At 40.1% G+C, this 20,396-nt stretch overlaps 1 protein-coding gene across 1 annotated transcript in view; it reads left to right on the forward strand.

Moving 5' to 3' along the window:
- Positions 1-20,396, forward strand: part of LOC113651253 (myosin-IIIa) — a 45,877-nt gene that overhangs the window by 22,210 nt on the left and 3,271 nt on the right. Inside the window, exons 4-5 of the mRNA XM_047811835.1 lie at positions 3,289-3,393; positions 4,648-4,747. Of these exons, the coding sequence (XP_047667791.1) occupies positions 3,289-3,393; positions 4,648-4,747 (205 nt within the window). The remainder of the gene's footprint in view (positions 1-3,288; positions 3,394-4,647; positions 4,748-20,396) is intronic.

Raw genomic sequence — 20,396 nt, forward strand, 5'->3', positions numbered from 1 at the left:
CAAACAGTTGAGCGCAAACACTTCACATGACCTAGCTGTCAGACTGAGCTGATGAGCAACAGGACTGAAAGAATTGGTTCATAATTTTGCAACACAGTATGTTCTGAATTGTGAATGGTCAGAAGGCGTGGATTATCACTTACAGTGGTGCAGCTGAAATTGTTTATCTAAAAAGCAGCTAAACACTAAAATTCAGTTTCTCACATGTCAAACACGCGTCTAAATCACACTGAAAGAACAACAGTCTTGAATTGTTTTAGATCAGTCTCACTGACACATCAGACGCTTCTTTATACTGATTATGGATGTGGTGTCCTTATCGGTTATGTTGGTCTACAGATTGGAAGGTCGTGAGCTTGAACCCCAGGTCCACAAAGCCACCACTGCTGGGCCTCTGAGCAAATCCCTTAACTTCTCAGTTGCATATGTAAATGGCAGAAATGATTGAAAAGTCCCAGAAGTCAAACATCGAACATTGTTATGCTGATGAAAACGGTTGTTTAGTTCCGCTCCGACTTGATGTGAGAATGAGTTAAGATTCATGCTGACTATACAACTATACAAAGTTGAACTAAACAAACTACCCAAAGTAGAACAAGCTAGTGACAATTCGATTTGGACCGGCAAAGCAAAAACCAGAGTAATCTAGAATGTCATCTGCCCTAAACAGAAATTCAGTCTCAAACAGATAAGGCTCTGGATTGTTGATCAGAGGATCAGGGTTCAAGTACTGTATTGTTGGTGCTGTATTCTGACTACCCTGTGCTCCAAAGTTATGATATGTGAAGAAAGAAATTCAGTGTGCTGTAATGTATATGTGACAAAATAAAGGCTTTTTCCAACCAAAATTCACACACACAAGGAAAATGATTCAACTTATTGGACTGAAGCAACACGAAAACAAAGTAAACCGATCGATAACAAAGCAATGCTTTTTGGCGCCAAACAGAGGATTCACAACCACAGACTTCAATCATCCCTATAGATTCTAGGCACTTGTTAGCTATTTATTTATTTACTTATTTACTTACTTACTTACTTACTTACTTAAGGCACTTGTTAGCTATTTATTTATTTATTTATTTATTTATTTATTTATCTATTTAACTTCTTACTTACTTACTTACTTACTGATTTATTTGTTTTTATAATTTTGTTTTCATTTAATGCTTTGGCAACACGTACAATTCATCATGCCAATAATGTTCATTTACAGTGGATCAGGAAAGTATTCACACTGCTCCACTTTTTCCACAATTTGTTTTGCTATAGCTTTATTCCAAAATTGAGTAAATTATTGGCCTTTGGAGGAGTCGTTGCTGCGGTCTTGGGGTAATTTTGGTCGACCTGCCCCTCCTGGGAAGGTTCACCACTGTTCCGTTTTCGCCATTTGTGGATATCGGCTCTCACTGTGGTTCGCTGGAGTCCCAGTGCTTTACAAATGGCTTCATAACCTTTTCCAGACTATTAGATCTCAATTGCTTTCTTTCTCATTTGTTTCTGAATTTCTGTGGCTATCAGTATGATGTGTAGCTTTTGAGGACCTTTTGGTCTACATCACTTTGTCAGTCAGGTGTTATTTAAGTGATTTCTTGATTGTGAACAGGTGTGGCAGTAATCAGGCCTGGGAGTGGCTAGAGAAACTCAGGTGTAAACCACAGTTAAGTTATGTGATGTTCGGATCTGTGGGACCCATAATTCATAATCATCAATAGTTTTGAAAAACTTTGCTTCCTTGTAAATTTGTTGATTTTTTCCCACTCATAACTTGATTAAATTTGATTTTCTTTTTTTTAGCACATTGTATTAAAAAACAACAAAAAACGAGTAGCACTTTAATTAAAAAAAGTGATGTAATAAAGGTAAAGGGCAAATATTAACCATATATGCTGTTTATATTGCTTGTAATTGGGATGAAGTAAACATCTGTAGCGTATTTTAACATAAATTTTTGATGGTGTAGAAATAAAAACCCAGAAATGCAGCAGGTCCAACAGACCCACGAACACCGGTTGAGTAACAAAAATACGAACAACATACAAGGGTTAAAGGGGGGGCCAACACTTTTTGGGGTCCATGTGGGTTTGGATTTTGTTTTCCCCTGATAAACATTTAAAAACTGCATGTTGTGTTTACTTTTGTTATCTTTGACTAATGTTTCAGATCATCAAACAAATTGAAATATTAAAGTGTGACAGACGTGCAAAAAAAATTTTAAAATCAGGAAGGGGGCCAACACTTTTCACACCACTGTAAACATGGCTTCCATCAATGGCATATGTTTTATAACCTCAGCATAAATTCACAAATGATTTACAACTCTCACCACTGGACAGTTTCTACACAATCAACAATCAACACACATTTTAGTTATTTGACTGGACTTTTTGTATATGTAAATAATCAGCCTCACTTAACACTCATCTGTTGTACTTTTGTCCTTGTGTCAAAAGTCTTTCTTTCTTTCTTTCTTTCTTTCTTTCTTTCTTTCTTTCTTTCTTTCTTTCTTTCTTTCTTTCGTAATTCATTTTCAGACAATGCTTTCAGTACTGAAACAAGTACTTTGAGCTTGAAAATTTTAAATTGACAGAGAAAGAGAGATTATTAGGTATTTCACTGGACAGTTTTATAGAAGCAACATACATTTCATTCATCTTCTTTTGTTTTTGCACATAATTTGCATGCAATTCTTTTGAGTCTTGATGCTTTGACAGTATTGTATGCATCTGCCGTTCTTTCTTTCTTTCTTTCTTTCTTTCTTTCTTTCTTTCTTTCTTTCTTTCTTTCTTTCTTTCTTTCTTCCTTGCTTTCTTTACAGAGAAAATATTAGGTATGCTTGTCACTTACTTTGTTGACCTACAAATGTTGATGTATTAAATCCTGTAAATCATCTGCACTCAAAGAAATCAGAATCTGAATGATGAACGATAGAAAATATTTTCAATTCAATAAAGAAATGATGTCGTCATTCATCAAATTGCTCCAGTGATCAAATATTAATTTGAACATCCATCATTTATTCATCTAATCATTTGATGATCAAATCGTTTTTTCCCCCCTCTGCTCCTGATATTAAAAGTGTTTCATGAGCTTTATTTGTGATATTTGGTTCGAACTCTGTGGAGAAAATATCCTGATTGGATGTTTTGGTTAAAGAGATTCTGTTGTTTTTGAAAAATGTAATAACTTCCTGATCACTTTTTTTGATCATGTTTGTGTGTGTGTGTGTGTGTGTGTGTGTGTGTGTGTGTGTGTGTGTGTGTGTGTGTGTGTGTGTGATTTGTTTAGCTGTGTAATGGTGGCTCGGTGACAGATCTGGCTAAAGGAATGCTAAAAAGGGGAGAGCGGATGGACGAAGCAATCATCGCCTACATTTTGCATGGGGCACTGATGGTAGGTCTGCTTCATCATCGTCATCATCGTCATCACATCACTCTATCGATCAATTCTTGTGTTTAAAATGTTTTTTAATGATTAACAGCAAGATCAGTTTCATTACATATGTTCAATTAAAATTCTCAGGTTTTGTCATTTTACTATATATTTTCTTTAAATCAGTTTTAACCTTTGGGGGGCACAGTGGCTTAGTGGTTAGCACGTTCGCCTCACACCTCCAGGGTTGGGGGTTCAATTCCCACCTCCGCCTTGTGTGTGTGGAGTTTGCATGTTTGCCTCGGGGGTTTCCTCCGGGTACTCCGCAAAGACGTGCATGGTAGGTTGATTGGCATCTCTGGAAAATTGTCCGTAGTGTGTGAGTGTGTGAGTGAATGAGAGTGTGTGTGCCCTGTGATGGGTTGGCACTCCGTCCAGGGTGTATCCTGCCTCGATGCCCGATGACGCCTGAGATAGGCACAGGCTCCCCGTGACCCGAGAAGTTTGGATAAGCGGTAGAAAATGAATGAATAAATGAATGAATGAATGAGCTTTAACCTTTCTTATCAAGTACACTGATGCTCCATACCACTGACAAAACAGAAAGTGACTTCTGGGACATTTTCATTCAGTATAAAGAAGCATCTGATGTTCATAAATCAGGACTCTGTTGTTCGTTCAGTGTGTTTTAGACACTTGGAGCATCTCAGAGAGCAGAAATGAGTTCGATATCAACATTTACTCGGAAAATACAAACAAAAAAGTGTGGAAAGAACAAAGTTTTCTACGATTTTGTTGCCCTAGTACATTTTAACAAATTTTTAAACAATTGAGGGTTAAGTCCCTAACAACACCAGCTTTTGGTGGACTTGGGATTCAAACTCACTATTTGTAGAAACTCTACAAATTCTTAAAGTCCCGAGTTTCTACTTTCATATGAGCTTTATATTAACACCACTGTGGAGTGAGACGTGAGGAAGACACTCACTCGTCCACATAGACCCAACAATGTTCACAAGAACTCTAATGTGCTGGTTAAAAGGATTAATGAATGAATAGAGCGAGAAATGTAGCTTGTCGTTCTGAATGCCGCCACATGCTGCTTGCTTATTGAAATGAACACAACAGAGACATGATGCTTTCAACTGAAAAAAAAAATAGCCACAAAGATATTGTGTTATTTAGTTTTTTTATGGATGGTGCCAGGCTTTTAGATTTCACTGATGAACTCTGTGTGTGTATTTGTGTGTTTGTGTGTGTTTGTGTTTTGTTCAGGGCCTTCATCATTTACACAAGAATAACACCATCCATCGAGATATAAAAGGGAACAACATCCTCCTGACCACTCAGGGGGGGATAAAGCTGGTTGACTTCGGTGAGTAGTTAAATTGGTGCATTAAGGTGTGTGTGTGTGTGTGTGTGTGTGTGTGTGTGTGTGTGTGTGTGTGTGTGTGTGTGTGTGTGTGTGTGTGTGTGTGTGTGTGTGTGTGAGCCATTAACTCGAATGCTTCTCCGATCCTAATTTGATGCTACTTTACTTCCTTTTGTTAGTGCACATGGAGAGAGAGAGAGAGAGAGAGAGAGAGAGAGAGAGAGAGAGAGAGAGAAAGATGATATAGAGACTTTTTACCTTTTTTCAATTCCTTATTTGCACGTCACATATAATAAAAATCAAAGTAAAGAAAGAAAGAAAGAAAGAAAATATTACAATATTTTCAATAAATTAGGTTAAATGTAACAGGAATGATTAGTTTAGCTGTGGTGCAAAGCTGAGTTCTGCTAACAGAGCACAGAGCATTCTCACAACACCCCACTGATTCAAACATGTGCAAATCATTCATGCATATGTAGAAATTCAAATCAGTCAGGATTATTGATTCAACAAGTCTGGAGAAAATTCTTTGGGCATCACAGTGGGTTTTTTTGTGTTTAGTGTTTTGTGTATTTTTTTTTTAGGTATATTGCCATTTTCACTTCACTAAAGATACAGTTGGCACCTGAACCTGTGTCTGCTGACATATTTAAAACCAAGAATAAAATATTAGGTAAAATCAATACAAAAAGACTTGCTATGTAGAATGGACAGTCGTGTTTAATATCAGGGTTTAAAATAGAGATAAAAGAATTGACAGAGATAATACTACTGGAGCTGTTTTGGGTTATGGTGGTTTAAACACAGTGCCCTCCACTCTGGTTTAAAATCATACATTTATCATAAAATCATACCACTCGGTTTTCTCCTATTTAAGACGTGAACGTTTGCCATGCAGAGCAGCTTCCCAAACACCGTCCGAAAGTCCATTTTCCATAATCCTGGCACTTTAGGAAGGGGTCTACACACCGGTCTTTCTTCTGCAGGACCTGTTTTTTTCCTAGCCTTATAGTCCTTTGGCTGAACACGCTTCTCTGATGCTAAGGGGGACCCCCAGAGTTTCACAAACCCTCAGGAGATAGACAGGGCAGGGGCAGAAGAAGTTGCTGAATGTTTGCTAGCAGGTTTGATGGCAGATCCACACATGCCAACTTGTGCCAGAGGGATGATGGGGTTAGGTTGTTGATAACCAGCATTTGTCCCCTGTAGGGCATCCTTGGGACATGGGTCTGGCATATCGCATCTTTTTCTTCACAGTACCCCATAGATTTTCTATGGGGTTACGGTCAGATGAGTTTGCTGGCCAATTGACAACAGGAATCCCATGGTTCTTAAACCAGGTACTGGTAGCTTTGGCACTGTGTGCAGGTGCCAAGTCCTGTTGGAAAATGAAATCTGCATCTCCATAAAGTTGGTCAGTAGGTACAGTAACCGTAACATGTCAAAAGGTGAAAAAGTTGGTATGAATACTTTTGCAAGGCACTGTATTTATTTATCCCCAATGAGCAAGTTTGAGAGACTTAAAAGCACTTTTGTACATCAGTCTGGATAATGGCTTATGCCAAATGCTGTAAATGTAAATGTATAGTGGACAGTGTTTCCAGGCAGTTGCTCTGCATCTCTGAATCTGCCTCTGACAGTACAGGTAACTCCAGCACCAGAATCCAGTGAGCTTTTCTTAGTTAAGCAGGGCTTCTCCCATTCCAGATCAGCTAAGCATTACATTATATTTAAATTTATGCCATTTTATGGCAGTTGAAGTTTAAGGGCCTTGGTCTGGGGCCTAGGAGTGGCACCTTGGGATAACAACTCACAATCTTCCGATTGGGAGTCCAAAAAAGATGTTCTGTTTTACCATATTTAAAACACTTCATGTCTCAGAAGATTCAAATATACTGTACTCAAATAAGTCAAGAATGAACTTATGTTTTCCACCCCTTCTTTAAAAACCATAAAAAAAACTACACCAGGTTACGTAACCTGGTTCCCTGAGAAGGATACGGGACGCTGCTGATGCTATGGGAATGCTTCTGTGAGGAAGTTGTGTCTGAAGCTCTGTGTGCACACACAGACAAAGTGGAAGGATGAAGTGATTACACACCAGTAAGTCCATATAAGGGCATCTACGTTACAATACTCCAGCTTCTATTTGTCTGAAGGAAGTGCGAGAGTATGCCCAAGGCATGGAAATGGAATTATATATATATATATATATATATATATGCAGCCACTCCTGTTCTGCCAACTCGTGGGGTTGGGTACAGTAGGCCTGCAGGATAACCAGACAACCAACCATCCTGGGCACCTTAGAGACATATCCCGCCCTGGGGTGCAGAGTAGCCTTGGACATGCCTGGGGCAAATTCTTGGCAGGTGGTGCCAATCGACAGAGCCTGCATATCTCCCACTCATTTGAGAGATGGCAAGTCTAGGAGCAGAGCCATATTCAGGTCAGAAGCTTCTCAGAGGCTGACACCATGGGCTCAAAGAGGGCTACCAGCAGCCCCTCCAGGACCACAGAGAGGTCCCAGGAAGGAAGGCATGGTCTGCAGGAAGTCCTTAGCCACTTGACACCATGCAGAAAGCAAGAGACCAGAGGGTGCCCACCCAGGGAAGCCATGAGGACAGGTTTGTGGTTTGCAGCAATGGCAGCCACATAGCCCTTAAAGTAGACGTGGACTTTAAGCCCCAAGAAAATAACTGCATGGGCAGTGAACTGGATGAACAGGGTTCATCGCACCAGAGGCAAAAAAAGCCTCCACTTCAAAGCATACAGCTTCCTAGTGGAGGGAACCTCATCATTCAAAAGAGTCTCTGTCACCTCATATGAGAGGCCTGCCTTTAGTAACTGGTCCACCTCAGGGGCCAGACCCAGAGCTTCCACATCTCGGGGCGGGAGTATAAGATTGCCCCTTGTGCCTTAGAGAGGAGATAACTCCTGACGGGAACCTCATATGGAGTGCCATCCAGGATGGAGACTGTCCCTGAACCAAACTCGAGAGGGCCAACGAGGAGCAACTAGGAGAAGGTTGACTCAGTCATGGCACACTCTGGCTAGGACTTGCCGGAGCAGAGCTACCGGGGGAAAGGCATACAAAGAGAGCATCAGCTACCATGGCCCACACTCGCTCCACAATTTCCCGGGACTCAGTGCCTCTCGATTTACATGCCCTGGGATGGAATCTGGACGGAGCAGAAACTGCTGTGCCAACCTGAACAGGACGCAGACAACTCTGTTGATTGATATATGAAACCCCCACTCACTGTGCGCACTAACTCATGGCAGCCCTTGAGGTGTAGGAGAAAGTGTTTCAATGCTAGAAACACAGCCCTCATCTCCAGGCAATTTATGTGCCATGAGAGGCATTGTCTATAATCAACTGTCTGTCTATCTCTCACAGAACAACCTCCAAGATCCCAAACAGTCTGGCTTTAAAGCAGCTCACTCTACAGAGACAGCCCTTTTGGATGTCTCTGAGAAGCTACATACTGCTAGATCAGCCAAACTATCATCCGTCCTTATCCTCCTTGACCTTTCAGCAGCGTTTGATACGGTCAACCACAAGACTCTCTTATCCTCCCTCAAGAGTCTTGGGATTTGCGGATCAGCATGGGAATGGTTTGCCTCCTACCTGGAAGGACGCTCATATCAAGTAACATGGAGGGGAGTGACATCTGCTCCACGCAGACTCTCCACTGGCGTCCCACAGGGCTCAGTACTTGGTCCTCTTCTTTTCTCCTTGTATACTCACTCTCTTGGTGAAGTTATTTCATCACATGGGCTCTCTTACCACTGCTATGCTGATGATACACAACTTATCTTCTCTTTCCCACCCTCAGATGCCACAGCTTCTGACCGGATCTCAGCATGTCTGGCAGAAATTTCATCATGGATGACTGCTCATCAGTTAAAGCTCAATCCTAGCAAAACTGAACTGCTGTTCATCCCAGGTGATTCATCCCCAGGTCACGATCTTGCTATATCCTTGCACAACGATCTAATCTCCCCTTCAGCCACAGCTCGCAACCTTGGGGTAACCATGGACAATCAACTGTCCTTTTCCTCTCATGTTGCAAATGTGACTCGCTCATGTCGGTTTCTTCTCTACAACATTAGAAGGATTCGGCCATTTTTGTCCACACAGACTGCCCAGGTACTTGTTCAGTCTCTTGTCATTTCTAGACTGGATTACTGCAATGCACTGCTGGCAGGTCTACCTATGAACGCAATCCGTCCTCTGCAAATGATCCAAAATGCAGCTGCCCGGCTTGTTTTCAACCTGCCAAAGTTCTCGCATACCACCCCGCTACTGCGATCCCTCCACTGGCTTCCGGTAGCTGCACGCATCCGGTTCAAAACACTGATGCTGGCCTACAAAGCCAAAAATGGACCAGCCCCCTCTTACCTCAAAGCCCTCATCATTCCTCGCACTGCACCCCGTAACCTCCGATCTACCAGCACTGCTCGACTGGTTCCGCCATCTCTCAGGGTAAGAGGCAAGTATACTACAAGACTCTTCTCTGTACTGGCACCAAGGTGGTGGAATGAACTTCCCATAGAGGTCCGGACAGCCGAGTCACTGACTATTTTCAAGCGGCGGTTGAAGACCTACTTAATCAGGAAGCACTTCAACTAGCACTTCTTTCCTTATCCTTTGCATTTAAAAAAAAAAAAAAAAAAAAAAAAAAACCCCTTTGACACTTTTTCATTGTAACTTTGAACAAATGTTTTAAACTCATGGTATCTTAAGTATGTAACCTAGTGAACCAGCATTAATATATTCAGTGTTAGAGATTTAAGCACTTATGTACGTCGCTCTGGATAAGGGCGTCTGCCAAATGCTGTAAATGTAAATGTAAGGTAAGGGCCCTTCTATAGACATGGGCAGGGTGGCCATCCAGCCTGAAGTGAGGCATCCGTTGAAAGAATCCTAGATCCCTAGAGCTAGGTGGGGACAGCTTTGACAGCTGGAAGATGGCCCAAGCTGCTCGTCACAGTGAGGGATAAACTCCCTGAAAGCCGCCAACTGGCAGTACTCACTGCGTCGCTGAATAAGCCCTGAGGTGAAATTGTGGGATACAGGAGAAAGGACTTTTACTTATACTTAATTCCTGTTAAGTTGAGCCACTCGTGGCAACCAGCACAGCCATTGAATGGCCTATGGAGCTGGCCATCTGCTGTGTGGCACGGAGTGCAAAATCCATAGCTTGGTGGAGCTCAGCTACCACTTGAGGGTTCAACCCCTAGCCCATGTGGAGATCTCTCAGCAGGTCAGCCTGGTAGGCCGCACTGGCTTTGCCTGCTGCCATATAGGCTTTACCTACAAGAGCTGAAGTAGCTCTGCAAGGCTTGGATGGAAGTGATATTGCACTTTTTCAATGTGGCGATGAAGGAGAGTGATAGCTCACAAGCGTCTCTTCAATCCCAGCCATCTCCCAAATATCCATGACTTTATAATGTCTGAAAACTCTGACAAGGCAGGGGAAAAAAGGCGCACTGAAAAGGGATTTCCCCAAGTCCTCCAACACCTGGGAAAAAGGCAGCCACCTGCGTGAAGGTGAAAGTGGTCGTCTAGCTTAGAACTAACTAACTTCCTCTTCAGGCCAATAAAATTCAACTTAGACACAGCACGTGTCACACCTTGAGGAGATCCTCGAACGCCACTGATTGCAGTGGCAGTTCAGAGTGGGAAAGCCCTTCCCCACCCGCTTCAATGTCCTCAGAACCCGACACAGAAAGCAGCATGCTTTTTTCCGGGTTAGGAGAAATTGCAATACGAGCTCCTGAAACTGAGTCCGGAGAGAGGGCAAGAGAAAGGGAAATACCAGTTTCTTGCTCCACTTCATCTAACTCAAACTGGAGTAATGTGACGTAGATGCCCTTATATGGACTTTCTGGTGCTTAATCACTTCGTCACGTGTCCTTCTCAAGCCAGACACAACTTCCTCACAGAAGCATTCTCATAGTGTCAGCCCTGATGCGGCGTCGAGTTCCCTCGAAAGGGAACAAGGTTATCCTTAAAGACAACAGGTGGAGACTTACAGCCAAGGGACATTTTCTTAATGAGGAGACCATTCGCCCATACCAAGACAGTTCTTTACCAACTATTTCCTCTGAAATGAAAGGAGGGACATTCAACAGCTGACATTTTTATACGGAGAACTAAAGGAGAAATTTAAGTTAATTTAAGTTCACTGGTAATTATTATGTCTTTCCACTGTTTATTCGTGAACCACATCACAGACCAGTATAACACATTTACATTTGGCAGATACCCTTACCCAGAGCAACATTAATCACACACACACACACACACACACACACACACACACACAATATGTATAATTATTCCGAGATGTTAGACAGAATAAAGGTGCACTTAGTGGCGAAAAATTTGGCAAGACACATACTGCTTTCATGTGCTCTACTCATTACACTCGATCCTCTGCCATGCATGTGCAGAGAGAGAGAGAGAGAGAGAGAGAGAGAGAGAGAGAGAGATATTACCTTAGATGCTACTCCAGTGCTAATTTGATGCTGTTATAGTTCTTTTGTTAACGCAATTAGAGAGAGAGACAGAGACTCAGAGACAGAGTGAGAGAGCCAAGGAAAGAGAAAGTGACAGACAGATAGAGAGAGAGATTAACTCAGATGATACTCCAGTGCTAATTTGGTGTTACTTTACTTCCTTTTGTTAATGCACATAGAGAGAGGGAGAGAGAGAGAGAGAGAGAGAGAGAGAGAGAGAGAGAGAGAGGAGGATGAGGGGAAGAAAGAGGAGGAGGAGGTCCTTCCATTATGCCTCCATCTATGCTCACTCGGTCCTCTGCCATGATAGCGCAAATTGCTATCTGAGTACACTCACTGCTCATTTGCTTTTAGCATTTCACAAACAAATGAAGCTGTGAGTCCTGCAGGTTGTGTGAACAGAAACAAAGGAATGAGGCTAGAAATCATCCTGAGCTCATAGACTTATCCACATCTGATTCAGAGAGAGAGAGAGAGAGAGAGAGAGAGAGAGAGAGAGAGAGAGAAAGAGAGAGAGAGAGAGAGACATTGAACAAGAGTGAGAAAAAGACAGAGAGAAAGAGAGAGAGAGACAGAGCGAGAGACAGAGAGAGAGAGCACTTTATTTTATCGTCATGATGCTCTGCTTTATTGTTTACAGTTTCTTAAGGGCACGTTTGAAGTGGTGAAGCTTGAATTTATTTATTTTTTTGTTCATCTTTCTGGATGTTGCTTGTTCCAGTATGCACCACACACTCCTGTGATTACTCACTATTCATTACTCACCCCCACCCCCCACCCCCCACACAGAAATCCTCTCTGAGTCTTATCTCCTCTGCCGTGATTCACCGCACTGCTATTAAACCCCCTTCTTTTTTTTTTTTTGTTGTTGTTGAGGAGATGCGTATTTGCCCCTCTTTAATAGGACTATCAGCCCCAGAACACAACTGAATAAAGCCTAGAATTAGCGTGTTGGAGGAGATGTGGGAGTCACATCTTTGGGGAGGGAAAGGATGAGATGCAGAGCCTCCGTGACTGATGACTCACTGCAGTGCAACTTTAAGTGACATCAGCACAAAGTTTTTAAGTGTCACGATGAAGCTACACATCTCATCTCACGTGACATCACTGAAGGATCTGAGATTTTCCTTTTCTCCTTTTACACATTCTGCAAGTCCTGAGTGTGTGTTTCGGAGAGTGAAACAAAAGCCTCGGAGTGTAAGACGATACACTTTCTCTGAACATTCCGTCATGGATTTTCACACGCCTTGTCACTACAAAGCAAACAGGCATGGATCATGCTGCGTCATCCTGATGGCCCAGGTGTTAATTCATATTCTATGGAAGAGAGAGAGAGAGAGAGAGAGAGAGAGAGAGAGAGAGAGAGAGAGAGAGAGAGAGAGAGAGAGAGAGAGAGAGAGAGAGAGAGAATACTTATAGGAATTAAATGGGGAACATTGAATCATACAAAATACTGAAGCATAATAAATACAGAATATTACATAAAGCTTACAGAATATTAAAACATACAGAATATTAAAGAGGAAAGCATACTGAATCCGAAAGAATACTGAAGCGAGCAGAATACTGAAGTGTACAGAATACTGAAGCGAGCAGAATACTAAAGTGTACAGAATACTGAAATGTAGAGAATACTAAAGTGTACAGAATACTGAAATGTAGAGAATACTAAAGTGTACAGAATACTAAAGCATGTAGATTAATGAAGCATACAGAATACTGAAGCATACAGAATATTAAAGAGGAAAGCATGCTGAAGCCGACAGAATACAGAAGCCGACAGAATACTGAAGCAGATGGAATACTGAAGCATACGGTATGTTGAAGTGTACAGAATACTGAAGTTTACAGAATACTGAAGCATACAGTATATTGAAGTGTAGAGAATACTGAAGCGTACAGTATATTGAAGTGTACAGAATACTAAAGAGTACAGAATACTGAAGCATACAGTATATTGAAGTGCAGAGAATACTGAAGCATACAGTATATTGAAGTGTAGAGAATACTGAAGCGTACAGTATATTGAAGTGTAGAGAATACTGAAGCGTACAGTATATTGAAGTGTAGAGAATACTGAAGCGTACAGTATATTGAAGTGTACATAATATTGAAGCGTACAGTATATTGAAGTGTACAGAATATTGGTGTACAGAATACTGAAGCATACAGAATACTGAAGTGTACAGTATATTGAAGCGAAAAGAATACTGAAGTGTACAGTATATTGAAGCATACAGAATACTGAAGTGTACAGAATACTGAAGTGTACAGTATATTGAAGCGAAAAGAATACTGAAGTGTACAGTATATTGAAGCATACAGAATACTGAAGTGTACGGTATACTGAAGTGTACAGTATACTGAAGTGTACGGTATACTGAAGCGTACAGAATACTGAAGCGTACGGTATATTGAAGCGTACGGTATATTGAAGTGTACAGAATACTGAAGCGTACAGTATATTGAAGCGTACGGTATACTGAAGCGTACGGTATACTGAAGTGTACAGTATACTGAAGTGTACAGTAAATTGAAGTGTACAGTAAATTGAAGTGTACAGTATATTGAAGCAGACAGAATACTCAAGCGTTGAGTACTGTATATTGAAGCATACAGAATACTGAAGCATGTGGAATATAAAGTGTATAGAATATTGCAGTAAACATCATCCTACATTAGCCTGGAGCATAAGAATTTTTTTTTTTATTATTATCAAAGCATTCATAAGTGTGTTTGCTGTATTAATGTAGATCAAATTCAATTGTATCAGAGAGACAACGAGACAGAGAGTACATATTTAAAAGTGTATTCCAAATCCTTACATCTTAGAGCTGTGTTTCTGTGCGTTGTAGGATCTTTTCTCTCTGTGAGATTAGAGTGTGAATGAAATTACCAAAGTGATATAAATATATCCACACAATAACTACACACATGTTCCTTATGGTGGCTGTTTTTGGATACAGGCTGCTCACACACACACACACACACACACACACACACACACACACACACACACAGCTATGAAAGCTCATGTGGCCCTCCTTTTTCCGCAACATTCGTTCAGAGCCCCAGGGCCACGCTTAGTAATCATCAGAGATAATGCTGCCAATTAAAATATTCATGAAGAGGAGGCGGGGCAGCTTCCCTCTCTCTCTTATTCTCCGTCTCTCTCTGTCTCTCTGTCTCTCTGTCTCTCTCTCTCTCTCTCTCTCTCTCTCTCTCTCTCTCTCTCTCTCTCTTCTGAGGTCAATAATGCGCTTTTTCCCTCAGCCTCAGACAGATGAGTCAGTGAGGGGGTGTTATCTGCTCTGCAGAGCATGAACACCTCCACAAGCCCTGCATGAGATCAGTGCATAGAAATGCACACACACACACACACACACACACACACACACACACACACACACACACACACAAACACACACACACACAAACACATTGTATCTTTCACACACCATTTTTCACACACAGCACTCATTTCCACACACACACACACACACACACACACACACACACACACACACACACACACAAACACACACACACGTTCAACAATGAGACCTTACATTAAACATTAGCAATTATGTAATCATCATCATCATCATCATCATCATCATCATCCTTAATGCCTCAAACCTTTCAGTTGTTTATTATTTAGCTCTCTTGGTACTTGGTATTCTTTTATACTTTTTGATATTCTTGGTTCATTGGAAAATTAAGCCTTCTTCACCTGCTACACCTTTTTATCCGAAAGTATTTTTATTTGAAAAGGTTCCTACGTTATCTAAACATGTAATGATTTCACAACTCATCTTAAAGACACACACACACACACACACACACACGACTCGGGAGTCTCAGTAAATGGGTTTCCTCCAGCAGTTAGGACCAGAGCTGGATGAATTAAATTTCCTGTCATCACAATAGAGCTGATCTGTAATTACCGCAGCTTCACAAAGCCACAGCTCTGTATCTTCACCAGCGTCTTTGTTTACACTCAGCTCTAATCTACACTTTAACTCAGATGTGTTTTCTTTACCAGAATAATGAAGCGCAGGCACAGGTTCAGCCACACTATAATTATTAGCACTATCACGTAGTTAAGGAAGTCGGCAGAGATCCCGGTACATGTGCATGCCGAAATTTAGAGAGGATTGCAAGCTGGTACACAACATTAGGCTTTCTTTAAGTGATTGGCATCAACATTAACCTTTAACCCATAATATTTAACTTTTATCTCTGATCTGACAGTAAGAACATGACCTTGAGCTCATGCCAAATTCATTTAAATTCAATAGTACCAGAAAGATGACCTTCATAACTTTTTACATAACTTGGGACATGCAAATTTGTACGAGTGTGAAACTAAGGCGAAGGATTCTCGGCAAATTCTTCTCTTTCTGTGTTTCTACTACTACATCATCCTGATGTTGATTATTTTCCTGCTTTATTTTAGTATTTTTCATTAAAAAAACAAAACAAAACTATGTCTTGCTGTTTATGTATATTACATTTCATGTTGCAGGACATTTGTTTAAAAAATCAGCTATGACAATTTTGACCATATTTCTTTACACAATTCATTTGATTTCATTTTAATTCAGTTTGATTTGTATATCACTTTACAGTTAATTGTTAGTAAATTGTTACAAAGCTGCTTTACAGGAAATTCTGATTCATTCAAAGAGTTTTCTTTATTTCCATGACTATGAAAATTGTAGATTCACACCGAAGGCATCAAAACTATGAATGAACACGTGTGTAATTATATACGTACATAACAAAAAAGTGTGAAACGACTGAAAATATGTCATATTCTAGGTTCTTCAAAGTAGCCACCTTTTGCTCTGATTACTGCTTTGCACACTCTCGGCATTCTCTTGATGAGCTTCAAGAGGTCGTCACCTGAAATGGTCTTCCAACAGTCTTGAAGGAGTTCCCAGAGATGCTTAGCACTTGTTGGCCCTTTTGCCTTCACTCTGAGGTCCAGCTCACCCCAAACCATCTCGATCAGGGTTCAGGTCCGGTGACTGTGGAGGCCAGGTCATCTGGTGCAGCACCCCATCACTCTCCTTCATGGTCAAATAGCCCTTACACAGCCTGGAGGTGTGTTTGGGGTCATTGTCCTGTTGAAAAGGTGGTGTGTATATACAATATTGTAATATAAATTTAATGTATCGATTATATAATGAAAACCCATCTGAATTCATTCTGCTGTTTCACATCATGAGTTCCATCATCAATATAGATTAGTGAGAATGTTCCAAAAGCAGCCATAAAACCTGAGCCATGACACTACTACCACCACCATGATTCACCCGTATGATGAGCCTGTATGTTTTGGATCATTTACAGAACTTTGGTTTCTTGGTGAAATCCAAACTGGTTTTCTGATTCCTACAGCTGATGAGAGGTTTGGCTCTTGTGGTATGGCTCATATGTCTCAAAGTATTCTTTGCATGGAGGATCATGAGACCTTCATACCTTCCATGTGGAGGTTGTCGATGATGTCACTGACTGTCGTTTTGGGGTTTTTAATCAAAATTTTTCTTCATGCTGTTTTTGTCATCAGCTGTTGTCCATTTTTTTGGCCGACCTGTCCGAGTTTCGGGACATTCCATATTGTGGTTTTGTTTATGCAAAAATTGTAGGCTGTGAGAACTTTTAAATATTTTTTACATAAAACTCAAAACGGCTTAGAATCCAGTAAGGAGGAAAATGATCAAGGGGTCAGTTGTAATCATCAAGATCGAAGGATTAGTGTGGAAAACGAATGTGATTCCTTTGTCAAATGGTTCAAATATTAACAGCAAATATAGCTCTTGATATTTGACCCATTGGTGGCACTAGAAGCATCGGTGAGAGGAGGCTAAAATTGGTGGTATCACTACTGGCACTATTCACGAAGAGTGTGTCAAATTTCACAATTTTTTACTATATAGTTCTTCTATAGTCTCCAGCCTTCATGGGCTTCCACAAATTAACATTGACATCTATAAACTTTGATGAAATCTGATATATTTCCATAGACGTTCATAAGCTTTTCAATGGACTTCCACAGGTTTCCATAGACTTCCATTAAACTTCCATGGATTTCTATAGAACGCCATAAAGTTCCATGAACTTACAGAATAGAATAAAAAATAAGATTCTTAAATAATGAATACCTTCAATGAGTTGGTGATTTTTTTTTAATTAATTTTATAAATAAACACCCCAAAGCCCAGTTTTCACACTTTATCAGAACAGTACACACTGCCTGCCGTTCAGCACCTTGCTGTTTTAATCGACTGCTAAACATTTATGCTAATCTCACACCCTGAACAGACTCCATTATGTATACTGCAGAGTATTCACAAAAATACGAACGTGGCCCCACTTTCCCGAACATGACGCTAGTGATTGTTATTATTATACCGTGTGAACAGAGACTTATCACACAGAAGTTCTAGCTTGTCGTGCATGGCGTCTCACTTCTAGGAATGTGATATGTGTGCCATTTTAAAGGAACATTGTGCTTTAGAGGCTTTAGACACTCAAACAAAAAAGTGATTGCGTCATTTTCCTTGTGTGTGTCTGAGAGTTTGTGTGAGTGTGTGTGTGTTTGTGTGTGTGTGAGTGTTTGTGCTTAATCAGATCTTAGCAGAGTATCATATAAGAGTAGAGTATCACTTTAATAATAAGTTACATCATTCCTGCATGAAGAAAATGCTCATTTCTTTTGCAAGACATTTTCCCTCACAGTCTGTTTGCTATATTATATCAGTTTTTGTGTTCTTGAACACCGCAATTTGCAAAGCATGCTCTGATCGTCACGCTCTTCTGCTCGGCTCTACGGTCGGATTGACTTTGGCTACGTTAATGAAGCATATTTAGTCGACGCATGGGTCAGAGAAACAAAGGTTACATGTAAATGTTTTTTCCTTAAGACACCTTTTACCATCATCATGCATGACATCATTATAAGCCTTCTGCTTGCTGACTCTAAAATGTTATGGGTGTAAAAGTTTTCACAGTGAAAGGATTTTCATCATGGATTAACGTGTTTTACTGTTAGAAATGAAATAAAAAAAAATCAGGAAATTCAGTCTACTTGTTGAATGAAAGGATATTAACAGCAAGAGTTATGATCGGGGGGGGGGCACGGTGGCTTAGTGGGTAGCACGTTTGCCTCACACCTCCAGGGTCGGGGTTCGATTCCCACCTCCGCCTTGTGTGTGTGGAGTTTGCATGTTCTCCCCGTGCCTCGGGGGTTTCCTCCGGGTACTCCGGTTTCCTCCCCCGGTCCAAAGACATGCATGGTAGGTTGATTGGCATCTCTGGAAAATTGTCCGTAGTGTGTGAGTGTGTGAGGGAATGAGAGTGTGTGTGTGCGCATTGCGATGGGTTGGCACTCCGTCCAGGGTGTATCCTGCCTCGATGCCCGATGATGCTTGACGCACAGGCTCCCCGTGACCCGAGGTAGTTCGGATAAAGCGTTAGAAAATGAGTGAGTGATTGAGTGAGTGAGTGAGTGAGTGAGTTATGATCAGCCCATTTAATTGGTATGATGTTGAGCAATTCTCTGTATATATGGTTTACTTTCCTATATTTATCTTCCTATGCTCTCTTTTTGTTGCGTCTTGCAATTACTCTCCTCTCCTCTCTAAAAACATTATTAATGTTATTGCAATGTTATTTTTCCCAACATAATTACTTGAGAATAAAAAAAAAACAATACAAACGTGAAACCCAATACAAAGGAAACAAATGGACGAAGTGCAACATAGCATAATACAATATACAGTAAATGTGTCTGCAAGTGGTGATTAAGGGGGCCAAGCACTTTCTATTCCTACTCATTAGTGACAAAGAAGGACCACCAGCACTTGTTTCCAAGGAGTTAAAACATAAACCATTACTTAGATATTACCTCACCTCCTGTGTTCTGTGTTCCCTAAATTCCAAATGATCTCAATTCTTGTTTGTTGGCGTTAGGTCTCGTTGGTAAATGTATGTGACACGAAAAGAAAGAAATATAAGAAATATGTCCTTACTTTGTGTTTTGTAACGTTATTTTTCTGTTTCTATACTTCTGTAAAGCTGCTTTGAGACAATGTGAATTGTTAAAAGTACTATACAAATAAATTGAATTAAATTGTAATTCCGTGACAGATTTTGTTAAAATTTTGAAATCGGCTTTCAATTCCCTGTTTAACAAATCACAAATACATCGCTTGGCATCTTAAGAATCTTGATTTGATGTTCGGTTTGATTTGGTCCCTTAGGATGAGGTCCTTCACCAACGATTCTTTGTTGTCAAAATTTGTTTGGATGTTATAAATGAACTGTCTGGAATATGGAAATATATAATTTCATGATGATTTCATGATGTTTTACAAATTTGTGACACAAACCCTTCTGTTTTTCGCATTTTTTATTTTATTTTTTTTAATTTTGTCCAATTATCAAAAACAAAATAAAAAATAGTGAAAAACAGAAGGGTTTGTGTCACTATTTGAAGACAGAAAAAAGTTTATTTTAATTTGTTTTTGTTTAAGTGTAAAAATATATACATTGATAATAAATAAATAAATAAATACAAAATTTACAGAACAGTAAGGAATAAAGGTGAGAATCTGTTGGTCTAAGAAGTTATTTATCAATTATTTATCAAAGTTAAAAAGAAAAGTCCATTAAATATATGTTTAGGACCTTATAATAAAGTAAAGTAATATTTTTTTTTATATTTGTTTTATTTAACGTTTATTAAGTCATTTTTGTTTAATTGTAATTAACATACATAATGAGTCATTTACTTAAATTATGTCATTTTGATACAATAAAATTTTATTTTGAAGTAATCTAGACTAAACATGCAATCTCTTCGATCTACACTGAAGATTCACGCTCACAAAACACAGCGGATGATTGAAAGATGATTTGAAACAAAATATATTTGTCTTTCTGCTAAATAAAGGTAAGGTTAAAGTGAGCGACAAGTGTAGCAAAGTGATCATTAGCTAACCATTATAATTGGCAGTAGAAGGTCCTCACAATGACAGAAGAACCTCAATGTGTGTTTAATAGTCAAAAACTTGTTGCACCATGACAACTTTCAATCTCTCTCTCTCTCTCTCTC

Source organism: Tachysurus fulvidraco, chromosome 3 (assembly GCF_022655615.1).
Source record: "Tachysurus fulvidraco isolate hzauxx_2018 chromosome 3, HZAU_PFXX_2.0, whole genome shotgun sequence".
Classification (NCBI taxonomy): Eukaryota; Metazoa; Chordata; class Actinopteri; order Siluriformes; family Bagridae; genus Tachysurus; species Tachysurus fulvidraco.